Here is a 17,483-nt window from a genome sequence, read left to right as displayed (position 1 = left end):
ATTTTCAATGCACTGAATTTTAAAAAGCAAGTCATTGGGTGGCAGTCAACTAAGTTTTACTCAAGAGCATGCCCACTGACATTACTGAACAGAATAATAATAATGTATTACTTGTACCCCACCCATCTGACTGGGTTGCCCCAGCTGCTCTGGGCAGTTTCCAACAGAATATAAAGAACACATGATACACCAGGCATTAAAAGCCTCCTGATAAAGAACACCATATAATTGGTTCTCTCTTTGACAACTGACAGGAGGGCGTTCCACAGGGCAGGAGCCACTACCCAGAAGACCCTCTCCCTGATTCCCTGTAATTTCACTTCTTGCAATGAGGGAACCACCAGAAGGCCCTTGGAGATGGATCTCAGTGTCCAGGCTGAACGATGGGGGTGGAGACACTCCTTCAGGTATACAGGGGTGTGGATGTTTAGGGCTTTAAGGGTCAACACCAACACTCTGAATTGTGCTTGGAAATGTATTGGAAGCCAACATAGATATTTTAGGACCAGTGTTATATGGTCCCAGCAGCCACTACAAGTCACCAGTCTGGTAGCCACATTCTGGATTAATTGTAGTTTCTGAATCAGCTTCAAAGGAAGCCCTAGTGCTAAGCCAGGTCTATGAATTTCAATAGGTCTACTTTGAATAAAACTTAGTTAACTATCATCCAATGTAATCATTTGCAACTAGCAGCTCGCAAAAGGAAAATGGTAAGACTCAAAACCTTCAGCCTCTGACTGCTACAACCTAAATACAGAAAAACAATGCACATCCATAGATTGGAAGAGATATGATTAACTTAGCTGTGACAAGAGCACACACCACAGTTAATCCTTGGGCTCGTATATTTCCCTCTTCTTCATGAGCAGCATTTAAGGTTCCTCCACTTGCACACGAAGGAGAAGGGAATGCCTCATTGTCTGCATAATGTTATGTGATGGGTTAGCATCAAATCTGCCTGGGCTTCTATCCACCATAACAGCAAAATAAAACCTAGCTTAGTATGGTTGAGACTTTTTCATCTCTGAATAGGTTCAAAAAGCAGGGAAACAGATAGGCTTCCAGTTTTGCCACTTCTACTTAAATGTGCCAGGCAGGTTTCAAGACAATTTCTAGGACAATAGAAATGAGTAATAATGTTGGCCAGTTCTAACATCCACACCCCTCCACTATACCAAATCACCAGGGGAGTTCAGATTTCTCAAGGTCCAGTCTTTGAAGTTTTATTTACTAAGATACATGCTTACCTACAGTTAGTTTACTTAAAAGGCTTCTAATAGCAATCCCTACAATTGTCCAGAATGGAAGCTCATTCCTGTACATTCATATATTTCACTTCTACAAAATTATTATTATTATTATTATTATTATTATTATTATTAAAGTTTGGAAGCTTTGTTCTTCTCTAGATCTATCCACTCTGTACATAAGTTAAATACTGATAATAAGATCAGCAAATCTTAATTATGTTAGAAAATGATTCCTTGGATGTTTCAGGTACACATCTTTGTTTTCTGTTTTAGGTAGTCAGTAGTATTTGTAGGACTAAGAACTGAATTCCACTGCCTTTGGCTAATCAGAAAAAAATGGTAATGCTATTGTCCACATGACTACTTATCCTAAATTTTAAAAAGAGAGAATAATCAGAGCCCAATTAACCTGGAGTTTTCTCCCTTTCAGACCACTTCAAGCATGATTACTACCATCAGCATATAAATATTGGGAAAAGAACGAGATGGCATTAATCCAGGATAAACCTTCCAATAGTTTCAGATCCCTCCCTTAACTTCCCATGGCTAAAGAAAAAATTACGATCCACTAAAAAGATCAGTGAATAACAGTTATCACAATACTGCCACTGTGTGGATAAGAGTAAGAACAGCACATCATATTTCAAGTAGCAAAATCCAGTTTTGTTTGGGTAGGAAACAAGAACATAATTTTCCTCTAAACGTAATTATGACATGAACTAGCATGCCCAGGGTTAGAAACAAATAATGTTTGTTGAGACTGTCATTGTTCACATCCAACACTCCCCCAGAGTGCATGGAACCAGATGCATTGATCCGAGTTCAGAAACCCTGCGAATATAACTGCTCTGAACTCAATTTCAAGTAACTAAGATAGATTTCATGCATTTTGAGCCTTTCTCCTATCTTTGATGCACACGTATGAAATACAGAAATGCAGCTCTAAACAAATTTGTATCATGATTCCATGTTTTTAAAACAGATTGATAGCCATGTGGGAATGTGAATTTACAACCTCATTTCCTGCATTATTTGTGTCGCATCTGAACAAATGTGTTATCTTTTTTCTCTCCATAGAGTAGTTGCACACATTTGGGTATGGCTTTTTCATATTTTAAGCTTTGTTGAAGCATGGCAGGGAAGCCTTGTCATTCATATATGCAGATTTCCTTCACCATCTCCCCTCTCTGCACTCCAATGAAACTGACATGATCATCAGGGAAAGGCTTGTCAGCTCCATAGACTCCAGGCAGTAGAATGTGCTAATTCAGAGTCTTGTGTAAACACAAGCAGCTTGTCATTGCAGCTGGAGTCACAATGAGAAAAGGACAAGAGGGCTGAACTGCTCTCTGTAAGGATTCTGCTGGTGCTGGCAAACTCCCAGAAATCTGATGAGTGGCGGCAAATTTTGGGACAGCGGCTTGAATGCTTAAATTGCCACCTACACTCAACCTGTATCATTATAGGAAGCCACAGGAGCGGGGAGTGCTGTTGTGCTTGGGTCATGCTTGCAGGTTTCCCATCTGGGTAGCCACTGTGAGAACAGGTTGCTGGACTAGACGGGCCACTGACATTATCCAGCAGGCTCTTCTAATGTTCTTTTATACATACAAATGCTGCAAAATGTCACAAGTCTTCTGTGACCTCATCCAAAGGAAACCAACCACAGGTAACCGTTGGAAATCTTGAAACTTCTCACTACTTGGCAAAATGGGATGCTCTAGAGACTGATTTCAGTATTGCTTCCTAAGGGGTTGCTTGGGAAGTGATTCTACCAGACAAGAACTGCTTCCTGTTTAGCTTCTTAGCTAGCAAATAGATCTCGGCACAAAAAGGGCACATGCCCCAAAGTCCTCTTTCTCTTATGGCTATTAGATGAAAGTAGAAACTTTTACTACTCACCTGACTTTCAATGGTGTCTAGTTGTGACACTGAAGTTTTACCTGTTATACTTTGCCTTTTTAATTTCTGGTTAATTTTGTTTGGAATGTCTGACTTTGTTTCAGGATTACATAGGTTTGGAGTATTATTACACACCACACTGGGAGTCCCGAATCAAATCATATCAACAACTTGAACAAATTCCGCTCCCTGCCTCCAAAAACAGTACATTTTCCCCCCTTCAGAAGGTAATAATGCCACCCCACGCTCAAAGAACTGGCATGTTCTACCTACACTGATGATGAAGTTAATCCATCACTCACCTTCTCTGAAAACAGCTTTTGAAAACATTGTGATCTTGATAAAATCCCACTGTCAGGTCTAAGAGCCACATTAAGGCAAAGGGATTACACCTATGGTACTTAATGATTGTTTTTTCTCTGGCATCAGCAGACACCACCAACATTACTCTTTCAAGCAAGGTGACAGGCCTTTTTGCAACCTGAAATTGTTGGACAAACAGCAATCAGGAGATCAATGCTAATCTTGACTATAACACCTAAGATTTCTTTGTTGACGTCTCTACGTCTCTACCGTTAAGAATTGCTGGGGCCAGATCTGACAAGCAAAAAGAAGGAAAGAAACGAGGCAATGTGACAGTGGGAAAGAAGGCAGAAAGCTGGTGCATTTATCGTTTTGCTTAAAACAATTTCCCCATACCCTTTTGCTTGACACCTTCTCGTCTTACCTGATTTCGCAGATAACCACAAAATCAGTGGTAACCTGTTTGCACATGAAAGGCATTGCAGCATATCTCTCTCCCATGATGCTCTAATAGTTTAGGGATATTTAGGCTACATGGATAGAGAGTCCAAGAGACATCATCTTTCCAGGCAACCATTACCCTTAACTCCTACAATCACACCTGTGGATTCCTAATATGTGCCCTAGATTTTCCTGGTGTAGCACACACTGAAATAGTCACCACACAACAATAAACATCAGAAAATACCCTTAGTGGTACCTACTCTGTCAAGATTCTTGACCATAACTGATTTACACAGTACTCCTAAGCATGTTTACTTTTGAAGGAATCCTATTAAATCGTCGGTGAAACTCGACATACTAAAATAAAAAGGGAAAGTAGCATCTTGAAAATCCTGGACTTACGTTTGCTTCTGATTTCCTAGCTGACTCCAAACTTCAGCCACAAAGCCATCAAAATTCTCATTCTAGAATAATGGAAACATTGGAGATTGTAAATTTACAGTGGAACCTCGTGTTATGTACCGTCCTCCTTGTGAACACTGCGGGTTACGAGCTCCGCTAACCCAGAAGTAGATGCCCCTTGTTGTGAACTTTGCCCCAGGATGTGAGCTGAAGTTGCGCGCTGGCAGTGCGGCAGGCGCCATTAGCAAAAGCGCACCTCATGTTACGAGCGGTTTCGGGTTACAAACAGGCCTCTGGAACGAATTAAGTTCATAACCAGAGGTACCACTGTATTCTGAACAAATATCATTGTGGTTATTACTTTTGATGATGTTGAAAGTTTAGACATCTCATAAAAAGAATCCTGCCTTTGCCTCTTAATGCTTTGATCAGGTGTAGGTTATTCTTTTTCTGCTGCTGCTGCTGTTTTGCCATTTAATTAGATGCCTGTGCTTACTGATTTTGTTTTAAACTATGTTGTTATTTCATTAATTTGCTTAACTGGACACCATCATGTAAAATGGCTGTTTATGTAGTTTTTATAAATAAGGCTATGAATTTTAAACACAACCATGCTGCCCATGTATACAATGAAGTATCATATCAAGCTGCTTTGAGGTCTTTTTTTACAATCACGGTGTATTAAATAATAAAGTATCAGTATGCACTGAGTCACCTAGGGAACTTTTATGTAAACACAATTCACAACCCCTGAGTTTAAACATGCCAGGATTTAGCCCGCCTCCTTTACACCCACATTCCACTGAGCACCAACAACACATTTACAAACTTACTTCCACACCTAAGAATCAAGCTTCCTTTATTCACTTCTTTTAAAGCAATAATTATTAATTTTAAGACTGCCAACCCCTTTTAGATCAAATCTCAGATCAATTTTAAATTGCATTTATTATTGATTCTGTATGTGTCTTTTTTGTGTGTGTGTGTGCTGGTCTTCGACCGTAATAAAGTACTACTAGTAAAACCTGTTTGTGACATCTAGGCCAGGCATCAACAATTTTACGTGGTCAACAATTTTAAAAAAGCCACACCGATACCGGCTCTATATTTCTCCAGAGGTAGGCTTAAGATACCTTGGCTATTTGGATCAGGTTGCTGGAAAGCTCTTCTATCTCATCTTCACTGACAAACACACTCTCAAAGTCATGGTAAGTCCAGCCTTCAAACAAAATTCGTGGAACTGAAAAAATACAGAAAGAGAGAAAGAGAGACTAGAAACAGTCATTAATTTTCTACGCTATTAGGAAAACTGCTCACTTGAAATATGTATTCCACCCCTTCTCCACTACTAAAACTTGTTCTATCCTTATTAATGTACTTCAGGCGGAAATATATGATGAGGATGGGGAAACTGTGACCCCAGCAGCTGTTGTGGGACTCCATCGGCCCCTGTCACCACGGCCAATGGTCAGGGGTGACATGAGTTGCCGTCCTAACAAAATCTAGATGACACAAGTCTTCCATCCCTGGTATGTGGCACCTTTATTGTAAGTATAGCAAATTTAAGGCCAACACTCGCTTTCAGCATAAACATTTGGAGCTCCATGTGGCTGCCCATATGCACCGAGGCTCCAAATCATGCCACTTTTACTTCAGATTTTGGGGTATAGAGAAGGAACACATTCTTCCATTAATCTTCCATGGGAAACAGATTTCTAGACCAAGATAAACATCAGAACCCAGCAAGTGTAGGTGGGTAGGAAGCTACAGCTGATGCCAGTGTAAGGCACTGGAATGGGGTGCTGAAAGGGCAGAGGAGGGCTAGTCAAGGATCCAATGCTGGTCCATTTTGTGGAAAGGGGTCTGATCCAGCCCCGCCCACTGCACTATCATGGAGCTTGTGAAACAAAGGACACATTTGAGCATCCCACACACAGGTGGAATCTACACACATATAAAAAACACTATGAAAATGCTTTTTTAAAAGAAAGTTTTGAAAAATGCATTGAAATTGCGATAGCTCACAGTTGCCATCTAGTGTCACATTTGTATACTGAACTTTACAACACACTTAAAACATTTTATTTGCAGCTGCATAGCTGAGTCCACACAGCTATTGATCTTGAATGTGTGATATATGGGATTTGCAAAATACAATTTTCCAGTTGTGCTAAAAAGAGAGAGGGCAGAAAGTCTACTACTATGCTTTAAAAAAAACCAGCCTGCCAACTAGTTTGATCTGCATTTCCTCTTATGTACAACTAGTGTGGCCTGGGACCTATCAGTGAGAAAGCAGAGATTTCAGGAGGGTAGGAAATGGAGGAGGGGTGTAATATTTCATTTCCCAATTCCTGAAATCCCTCCATCACCACCCTGGTAATCCCCAAGCTGCACTACAAGATTCTTGTTCCAGGCTGACTGAATGACTTCTGTTAACACGGACAGCATTTTGTTGTGAATCCTCAGCGGTCGATTACAATTTCCCAACTACAAAGGCAGCAGGAAAACAGACCCAGTCATTATAAAGAATGACTGGGACAATTTGGCTAAGGCAGATTAGTACAGAAACCCAGAATGGTATGACACAATTAAAATTAATGCTTCCGAAGTTGCCCTACAAGAAAGGGTTCAATTTGTGCCAAACTCACATTTCAAAAATTATGAACATTAAGAGCCCTACTGGATCTGACGAAGGATCCATCTGGTTCAGCAGCTTGTCTTCCAACTAAAGGCCCATGGAAAGACTGCAGGCAGGACATGAGGGCAAAAGGGAGCCAGGGTCCATTGGGGCTAAAAATCATAGAACTGTAGACTTGGAAGGGGCCTTGATGGTCACCTAGCCCAACCCCCTGCAAAATATGGAAACTTTTCTACAAAGTCACCTATTTTGATGTTTTTGGCATTCTTCTTCACTTCTTTCATCCAACCTGTTAATAGAAAACATGAAGACCAAATATGAACCTGTCTAATCACAAAGTGGCACATTTTCAAACACAAATATGTCTTTTATAATTTTTCTACTATGCGACTGTCAAAGAAATAATGGCTACATGGATCATGGTATAAAAATCAATGGTCTCTACACCACCAGAGATGTATTAACCATTAAGCAACCAAGTGTTGCCGGCCCAGAGTAACAAATATGCACACGTCCTCCACTCACCCTGGTCATTTCTGCATTTGGCCCATTCAGGAAGGTAATAATAATAATAATAATAATAATAATAATAATAATAATAATAAATTACTGTATTATTTGTACCCCGCCCATCTGGCTGGGTTCCCCAGCTACTCTGGGTGGCTTCCAACAAATATTAAAATACATTAAAATGTCACAGATTAAAAACTTCCCTAAACAGGGCTGCCTTCAGGTATTTTCTAAATGTCAGGTAGTTGTTTATCTCTTTGACCTCTGATGGGAGGGCGTTCCACAGGGCGGGCGCCACTACCGAGAAGTAAACACTAACATAGCTTTGGGATTATTCAAAGCAGAAAGCAGCATACCAAGGTTCCTCACTGCAAGGCACCAGCCTTCAAGCACTGGGTACCACTGGGCCAACCTACAGCACCTGATGGATTGCTTACTGCCAAGTCGCTACATGCAGCGTCATGCAAATTGACCACCAGTTGGAAATGGTTGGCTGTGGCTGCATAGGCAAATAATGGCCAGATCTCCTTAATTTCAATAGGTTGACTCTTATGCATTCTCTGTTTTTAAGTTGTATTATGTCTCAATGTCAATTTGTAGAACAGTATTTCCCCCCAGTGGGTTCTATATGAGAGTGGGAAATTTTTATGTTACAGTGGAAGTTTGCAAATATCAGCATTCACATATGAATGCCGAGAATCCTGCCAAATTTTGTGAATATCCGAGAATTCAGAGATGCATTTGTGTCACTGTTCACTTTAGGGGAGACTGCTACAATGCAACCAAAACATTACATTCAGATGTGGGAGGTATCAGCACACTTGTGGGGGGACCCCAAGTCTGCAGAAGTGCAACAGCACTTTTAGAGAGAGGTGAACCAAACAGCCCAATAACCAAGTATATTCTGTGGACACGAACTGCTGACTGACTGGGTGAGTGGGGGGTAGGGAATGGAATGAAATGGAGTAGCTGGAAAATGGAACAGGAGCACTCCCTACTGCAATTGTCATAGAGCATACCTGTCAGTAACCACATAGTTTAAAGTTGGAGTTAATTCTTTATTAGCAAAAACACAGTCTTCACTGATTTGCATGAGTATCATGCCTAATGAGCACAGCGGCTCATTTCTGGTGGATGAAAGCATGAATTCAGTTGCTGATAATAAAGGTCCCTGCCTCCCCACAGCTGTCTGTCTCCTCCTCTCCAGGGCTTTTTTTCAAGCAATGGGAGACTGCACTTGTGTGCAGTCAATCTCTCCTCCACCCTTTTCATGCGTCTCCAGGTTCTGGGAAACAGAGGAGAGTGGAGCTTATTGCAGCAGGAACAGGAGACACATGTCACTCTTCAGCAGCCTGACTCATCTCTGCCTTTTCACCTCCCACTCGCCAGCTTCTGATTCTGATTCTTGACTTCTCTCTGCTACAGACTCTCCCAGCTCACCAAGCCCTGTTACCTCTTCAACTTCCTACATCTCCTCTCAGTCTTCTCCATCTGACCACTCATTATTGTCCCATCACCTCTCACAGGGCTCTGAGCCTTCTTCCCTTGGTGGTCCCCCAGCTGGTTCCTCCCTCCATTTCTCTGCGTCCATGAAAGCAACATTTTGTTGCAGGTCCTACTTGCTCCTTTTAACAGCAGTCTCAGGTGGTTGAGTTTCAACAGGAACAGAGCCAAAATGGAATCACCAAGACACAAGTGATGCTCAAGATGCTCAGGTGAAACCCACCGTATGCAGAAACACCAAACATATTTTAATTGGGGGTGGGGAATCCCAAGCAGGGGTGTGTGACTGCAAATATTCTCAAAATTCATGGATGATGAGACTTTGCACAGGAATGTCAAAGTTATCACGTTTTTCAGGCATTCACTGTTAACACGCACGCTTGTATATGCACCTATCTTAGCTTTTATTGTCTGCTACTACATGCATCCAATGAAATAGGAAATGGCCTGAAAAGACTCGCATCACAATAAATTGTTTAACTTCAAGGTGCCGGAATACTTTTTGCCTCTGAATGAATTCAGCATCAGAGTTATAATTGGGAGTTCCTAGCTCAAGCCAACATGCTGGATTATGACAGAGCTAAAGCATACTTTGTGTTATAGAGAATGCATCCAGTTATTCAATCAAATTTTCTGCCGTGGAAGGAAAGCATTGTATAGCATCACAAAATGCATGTTAACACTGGAAAGCCAAACAGCAAATGCACTAGACACAGATCATGGGGCATGGCGTATCAAGCACAAAAGGAAACCTTGGTCAGCATCATGGAGCCCTGTCACCTGGAACCTCTCCTTGCCCCTTCTCTTCACCTGCAACCAGACTGGCGAGATAGTCGTAAATTTGCTTCCAAATATCTTAGCAATGTCATAGCCATGGCTGTTCCACTGGAAAAGGGAGAAGGAAAAGGTATTAGGACAAAATCCATCACAAACCACATTATCTACCACCTAGAATTGTATTAAATGCAGGGAAGAGGACAATGGTCCCAATTTCAGCTCAGAACTTCCATTTGCAGCAACTAGCCCAATATATTTTGTGGTTTGAAGCAAAGGACAAGATGACCTTGTTCCTCACCACCTAGGCCACTTTTATGTACTGGAGACGTAGTTGTAGTTTACTTAAATACTGACAGCTCCAAAAGTACTCTCCATTGCACCCAAGGGTAGTTTAGACGGTTCATTACATGTTTGGCACACACAGATCTGCTCTGCAACAGAGGGGTATAGCCAGGCGGCTTGGAAGAAAGGGCTTGGTGGGAAGGATGCCCCTGTTGCCCACAAGCACCTGCCACCTGAGGCAGCTACCCTACTTCACCTAACGGTAGATCAATCCCCAAATTTTATTCGAAAGAGAGAACGGGAAATCCTACATATATACACACACAAAGCCACAAACCATGCAACAGATACCAGCATTCCTACAACTAGCTACATCCCAACTTTTTCATTTTCTCAGTACTTACAGGTGTTATGTAGCCCAAAACATCTCCCCCAAAGTGTCGTTCTCGTGCTTTTTTGGCACAGTAGCTTTTGTACTCTAGGATAATATCCTTCGTCTTTAAATCAGTAGAAACCAGGCCACGGTCTTGCACTCTTTTATCCGAATAGTGAGTCTGCCAACAAACCATTATCGTAGATTTAATTACAACTAAAGAAAGCATCCATGTTCAGAAGCAGTCTGCTCCTAAATACCACTGTAAATATATCCATATTTTATTGCACCCCAGATATGATGGAAGCAGCCAGTCTTGTTTAATCATGCCTGTCTAATTCACATGCACAGTATGATGTGGAATGGGGTATGAAAGGGGGTGAGTAAATAAAAGAAAGAAACTCAACCATACCACCCTTTTCCCCCGTCCAGCACCATGTTAAAACTAGTGTCACACCCACCACCCAATTTACACATGAATCAGGGATAGTTCAGGGAGTTTGGCTCCAATTTATTTTTGCAATATTCAGTCACCTTATAGGCAAAGGTTAACACCACTAGGTAAGAGTACAAAATCCCCCAGAGTGTCCAATATGAATCTTTGCAAAAATTCCAAGCCATCAAGCGGCTTCTCCTACCTTTTCCTCCAGGGTTTTTGAGGCAGCTTTTTTGGTATCTGTCTTTGACAACGTAGCATCAGCCACCTGAGAAGCCAGGGCAAACACAACAAGGCTGATTGTGATCCATCTCATGACAGCTTGAGCTATTCCCGTCACCTCCAATTTCTTTAATGAGGAAGATAAAAAAATAAAAATAAAACAAGGAGTTTGTGAGACGACAACCCTACCGGAGAATAATAAGAGTAGCTATTGCCAAAGGAATGTTCTTCAGTGGCAAAGCACATGTATGCCAGGCTCTGTAAATTTAATAAGGATCTCAGTGAAAGGAGGAGGGGAGTCTGCCACAGAGACCAAATGCCAGTGGGATGGAGACCAGGGATGGGGAAACATGTGACCCTCCAAGTGTTGTTGGCCCTCTTTACCCCCGAGCCCCCTTTCTCTGCCATTCCCTTTCCCCGTTATTCCCCTCCTTGCCAAATGCATTAAATTAGGTTGGGGGTTGCATATGGCCCTTGATGCACAGGCTCCCCTCTCCTGCTTTAAGGCAACTTTGTATATTCATAACCGAAATGCTAGCTGGCATTGGCTGCCAGTTCATTTCCGGACTCAATATGGCTGGGGGAACCCAGCCAGATGGGCGGAGTATAAATACTAAAATTATTACTATTATTATTATTATTATTACTATTATTACTATCATTATTTAAGGTGCTCAATCTAGTGTCTGAAACCCTAATACATGAAAGAACACCTCCTTCACTACAGACCCTCCCAGTTGTTAAGATCAAGGACCACCTCTCCCTATATGAACTGACCCACACTCTGCAATCATCATCTGAGGCCCTTCTTCATATGGTCCCCCACCCCCGCCACGAGAGATCCAGAGGGTGCCAATACGAGAATGGGCCATTTCTATGGTGGCTTCCCGCTTATGGAATGCTCTCCCCAAGGAGGCCTGCCTGGCACCTTTGTTCCAAATATTTAGGCACCAGGGAAAAAAACCATTCCTCTTCTTCCAGGCCTTAAACAATTTATGGCCTTTTAAACTGTTGGTTAGGGGTGATGAAGTTTTTGTTTTTATTACGGTATTTTGTGGAGGAGGGATCATATTGTAAATCGCCCTGTGTTCTCTGGATGAACAGTGGCTTAGAAATTTAATTGGTGAAGGGTGGGTAATAAATGTAATAATTGTAAATAAAGTAACAACAACAGCTGATGAGGGGGAAATAACATTTGTCATTGTTAGGAAAGAATGTTTGCCTGCAACTCCTACACCACATGGGACACAACTGCAGTTTCTGTAGTGTAATACTGGTATCAAAACAGCCCATCAGGTTGTAATTTTCCTAAATGTACTGTACAAGGTGCCTCTAATGCAGTCTTTAAGACATATTATTAGTGGTGGTTGCATGGTTGCAATGCCCACCCTGCTTCCAAAGTATTTACATTTTAATTTATCCAAAGCAAACTAGGTGAGACTGGGGTAAATTTATAGAGGCCATTACTCTGGGAATGCCAGGGCCGTCTTTAATGTATCCAACACTAGCCTAAGGAGAAAATTTATCTGCTCTTTAGCATATAATACAACGAATAAATAAAACAAGCTTGTTTTAGCTGCAAATTATCCTGTCATGCTTGCTTGCCAAATTCAATAGCTTTAAAGCCTCTTCTCAGAAATTGCGCAGCCCTCCTGGTCACAAATCAATGAAATAATTACATTTGTTACCCTTGAAGGTACCATAAGAGTGTTGGTTTTGCTGCAACAGACTAACCTGGTTAATCCTTTGGAAATTATAGGCTTCATTATGGGACTCCGATACTACTTGATGAAGACTTGCAACTGTTAGCTGATTAATCAGTTAATTAAGGCGATTATGAAAAATAAAAATCTGATTTAACAAAAAGGTGCCATCTAGCAAGTCATCGGATGTTTAATTTTTTAAAATAATTTTTTACCAAAAGTGCTAATATAAGATGTCAGTTTCAAACACTACTATAAAAGAGACATTCTCTTCATGGGAGAGATGGAAATGCCTTTTCCAATACGCCAGATACACCACATGTGTATTATCTAAAAACAATGGAAGCATTCAGGGAAGGGCTGAAGTTCAGTGATGAAGCATCTGTTTTGCATGCACAGGGTCCCTGGTTCAATCCCCAGCATTTCTAGGTAGGTCAATGAGAAACCTGTCTGAAACCCTGGAGAGCTGTTGCCAGTCAGTGTAGACAATATTGGGCTAGTGGAACAATGGCCTGACTAGGTAGAAGACTGCTTCCTGTGTTCCTATGTAACCCCTGGCCTCTACATATGGGACTGAGAAACACCCTCGTCTGAAAGTCTGTAGACAGTATGAAATTGCAAATGAGAAAAGCAAAAATTCTACGGGGGGGGGGAGCATAGGGACATAGAAAGCTGACTAAGCATAGGAACCTAGAAAGCTGGTGTTCATGCACCAGAACTTCCTCCACCTTCGCAGAGATTAGATTGGGGTGGGGGAAGTTTCGTTGTGCAAGCGGAAGTCCATGCCCAAACTCAACAAGATCAATGCTTATTCCTATTCCATTGCCCACCACAGAAACACATTCTAGACAGCCTACAGAAGCTGCTCACCTACACTTTCAGTAGATGTTTTGTAATTGTTACTAATGTGCACACACTTGAGTAAACAGATAAACAAGGCATCTGAAAACAGAAGTTTAGGCTGAGAGATAATATTGGGGGCAGACAGGATGAATTTAGTTATTTGACAGTGAACAGTCAAAGAAAAACAAATTATTCCCGAGAACAAAATCCATGAGGATTTTGCCGAAGGGATTTATTATACATATCCATCTCTCACCTTACCATGAATCACACCCAAGGCAGCTAACAACAATAAATTGGGTCCGGCAGCTCACTGGCAGTTAGTGCACAGTGCTCTCAGGACCAGTGAAATATGGTGCCATCAGGCTGCCCCACTCACCAACCCAGCAGCCGCATTCCAAATACTATTCATGAACACTTTTCCACAGAGACTTTACTCTTACAGTGTAATCCTACACAGGTCTACTGAGTTCAATGGGGACTTACTCTCAAATAAGTGTGCATGAGATTGCAGCCTTAATCATGCTGTCGCTTCACTCAAGTGTCTTTTCCCCTCATGGTTATCTCTGCAGGCCAAGTGGGAAACCTTATTCCTCTCACTTCACCTGCCTTTACATCATGGCTTCTGTGAGGACAAGTCTCACAACCTCACTAACTTTTTTGAGTTCTCCGAGTGTGTCAAAAAGCATATGGACAGAGTAAGGGGTGTAAGAAGTAGGGTCTCCCCAAGGATTGGTACTGTGACCTGCACTTCTTTAACTTGTTCATCATTAATGATCTGGACTTAGGGGGTAAGCATTCTGGTGGCTTTGTTTGGAAATACCAAATTGTTCACTGTGTTTAAAACAAAAAGGGATTGCAAGGTGCTCCAAAAGGAGATCTCCACACTGCATCAATGGATATTAAAATGGCAAATGCAATTCCATGTATAATGGTGAAGTGATGTGCATTGGAGCAAGAGAGACAGATTTCTCTCTCTCTCTCTCACACACACACACACACACACACACAATATGAGTGTGGGGTCTTAACTGATGGTGACTGACAAGGTAAGAGAAATTAGAATCAGGTTGGATAGCTATATTAAGATCATAGCTGTCAAGTTTCGGATTTGAAAATAAGGGATCAGCAGTCTCAACTATCCCGGGGACAGTCACATGTCAGTGGTGGGCGGAGCCAGAAGCAAAAGTGGGCGGAGCAGCAATGTAAACTCCAAGCGGGCTCGGGCTCAGAGCGGAGCAAAGAGGAGGGCAGCCATGTGCTCTGCGCAATGGAACCCCATCGTTGTCTTGTCTGATCCCATCAAAACAGGACAGGAAGCAGCAGCTGCTCAAAGGCACCCAGGCTCCGCCCGCCAGCTAACCCTATTGGCCGACTGAGGGGCTCGGCGGCAACGGACAGGGGCTGATGCAGGGGGAGGAATACACCCCCCTTTAAGCACGGGAAACGGCTCCCACTTGCTTTGAGGGCTGAGGCTTTTCTCTCCAAGTAGGCGAGGTCTTCCCACCCAGTCCCTGGCCAGCAGGGGAGGAGCTGCTTCCATTAAAAACGGGAAATTTAAGGGAAATAAAAAATAAGGGAGAGCAGCGGGAAACTGCTTAAAATAAGGGAGAATCCTGGGGAAAACGGGATACTTGACAGCACTGATTAAGATGCTGGCCCAGTGCATGGCAGCTGTGAAAAAGGCAAATTTCATGCGAGGGATCATTAGGAAAGGGACTGAAAATAAAACTGCCAGTATAAAGCCATTACACTATACAAATCTATGGTGCAACTGCACCTGGAATACTTTGTCCAGTTCAGGGCAACCATAATTATCACAGGGTTCTGACAATTCTCCTATGTGTAATCTCCCTCTCCCATAATAGTCGAACCCAAGAGCAATCCATGAAGCTGCATGATGGAAATTCAAGGAGAGCCAAAGTACTTCGCACAAAGCATGGCTGAACTATGGCATTTGCACCCACTAGGTATAGTGAAAGCTCTCAACAGCTTTAAAACAGGGTTGGACAAATTCACGAAAGACAGGCCTAAAGCTATCAAGGTGTGATAGCTGTGTGCATTACCTCCAGGACCAGAAGCAGTATACTACTAGATACCTGCTGCTGGGAATCACCAAGCGAGTTGCCAGCCTCCCACAGGCACCAGATAGCTGCCCACTCCGAGAACAGATTGTCCAGCTAGATAGACCTCTGGCCTGATCCAGCAACAGGGCTCTGTTTGGGCCCTGAGATGGACTCCCAAATGGCCCCCTGCTCCCCACCATGGAGGATGGGGTGAGGAAAGATTTACATCGAGAATAGGAAGAGGGGTGGCAGTCATTTGGGGGGCGCCTCAGGGGGCGGCCCTGATTGCCAGTCCCAAGCTGAAGGAGTGGCAGCTGCTACAGACGTGCGAACGTGGCTTGTGAGCTGGGAGTGCATAAGTGGAACTCAACCGACAGGAAGCCTATCAGGAAGGGAGAAAGTGTCGGATGCCAACGAGCGTGCAGAGAGAATAAATGGAGATGAAACGCGACAGGAAGGACACAGGCGTCCGCAGTCCACCCCCTACCCCCCCACCCCCGCCAGTCTTAAATAAGGCGGCCGCCCGTGGAAAGCAAGACGGAATTGCATCCGAATTACAAAGCAGCTCAGGGATCCTCCTTCCCGCCTTTCGCCTCTTTAGCGCAGGAGCCCGAAGCGAATCGCTCCCCATCCTGCGCTCGCTTAATCAGAGGCGCGTGACGGCGGCGGCGGCTGCAGCTGCAGCTGCCCCAAAGACTCCAGGGCGAGGGGAAGAGCGCGGGGCGGGCGGCGGGGGGCGCGCAGGCTGCCTCTCGGTCTCCCCTCCCACCTTGTCAGTGACTCGCGCTCGTGCCCTCGTTTTCCCTCTGCAAACCGGATCTTCTTCAACTCGGAAGTGAAAACGGCGGCTCTGGAGCCGCGTGGCTCACGCCTTTTAAAGGAGCCGCCTTAGCTGCCGGAGAGCGCTTCTTCCCTCACAAAGCGAGAAATGAGAGGAGCAGGGGCGCCCTGAGCCCCGCTTGGGGTTGCGGGAGGCAATCTTGTGCGCGCGAAACTCACTGAAACAAGCAGGACTAACTTCAGAGTCAGGGACAGGAAGTATATAGTTATGCCTCGCGCAGATAATCGCGCGGTGGTCAAACATTACAATCACAAACTTCCCTTTCTTCTTTGGATATTTAGGACTGCAAGGCAAGGGAGCGCACGAGCCCGTCTCCCTGTTTCCTCGGACGTAAAGTCCAGGTAGGAAACACAAACCCGAGAAATACTGAAGCTTTACTGAACATCTGCCAGGGTACACCAGCCTTCTCCAACCTGGCGCCCTCCGCGTCGCGCTTGGTTATCACAACTCACAGCCGGCTGGGGCTGATGGGAGTTGTAGTCCGAAACATCTGGAGGGTACCAGCTTGGGAAAGGCTGGCGTGGGAAATGCAGATCAGACTCGGTAGGCCTATAATGAAGCTCGCTGCGTTCTCAAGCAAGTCTTGCCGATTTCCTCGGGGTTTCCTTCCAAATTAGAGAACATCCCAAAGGCATCTCTTAAATAGCTATGTTCGAACATGGCGGTTTCTGATCAATTTCCACAAGCTCTACTGGACTTTATTTCCCCTGAATCAAAGAATGTTGACCTTTACTCGGAGGTAGCTAACGTTGCTTCCTCCCAAGCAAGCAGCACAGATTTGCTGCCCTGATGTTTATCTGGGCAGATAATCAAATATAAATGGACAGAAATTGAATTTTCCTTTTTAAGAATTGCGTGAGCTTTTTTCTTTTCTCTCGTTTTGCCTTGCTAGTGGCTATTGTTTTGTTGTTGTTGTTGTTCAGTCGTTCAGTCGTGTCCGACTCTTCGTGACCCCATGGACCAGAGTACGCCAGGCACGCCTATCCTT

At 43.5% G+C, this 17,483-nt stretch overlaps 1 protein-coding gene across 2 annotated transcripts in view; it reads right to left on the bottom strand.

Annotated features, from left to right (window-relative positions):
• Positions 1-16,527, bottom strand: part of CHID1 (chitinase domain containing 1) — an 89,437-nt gene extending 72,910 nt beyond the window's left edge. Inside the window, exons 1-7 of one of the 2 annotated variants that reach the window (XM_033155427.1) lie at positions 16,424-16,527; positions 11,023-11,169; positions 10,416-10,565; positions 9,705-9,837; positions 7,184-7,228; positions 5,435-5,541; positions 4,302-4,363 (exon numbers count right to left, since the gene is read on the bottom strand). In XM_033155427.1, the coding sequence (XP_033011318.1) occupies positions 4,302-4,363; positions 5,435-5,541; positions 7,184-7,228; positions 9,705-9,837; positions 10,416-10,565; positions 11,023-11,136 (611 nt within the window). In that variant the 5' untranslated portion in view covers positions 11,137-11,169; positions 16,424-16,527. Of the gene's footprint in view, positions 1-4,301; positions 4,364-5,434; positions 5,542-7,183; positions 7,229-9,704; positions 9,838-10,415; positions 10,566-11,022; positions 11,170-16,212; positions 16,272-16,423 lie in introns of those variants that run through there. The other variant, XM_033155436.1, reaches the window with a different exon arrangement.
• Between the last annotated feature and the right edge of the window lie 956 nt (positions 16,528-17,483).

This window comes from Lacerta agilis, chromosome 1 (genome assembly GCF_009819535.1).
Source record: "Lacerta agilis isolate rLacAgi1 chromosome 1, rLacAgi1.pri, whole genome shotgun sequence".
Classification (NCBI taxonomy): Eukaryota; Metazoa; Chordata; class Lepidosauria; order Squamata; family Lacertidae; genus Lacerta; species Lacerta agilis.
This window is presented reverse-complemented; position numbering and strand designations above follow the sequence as displayed.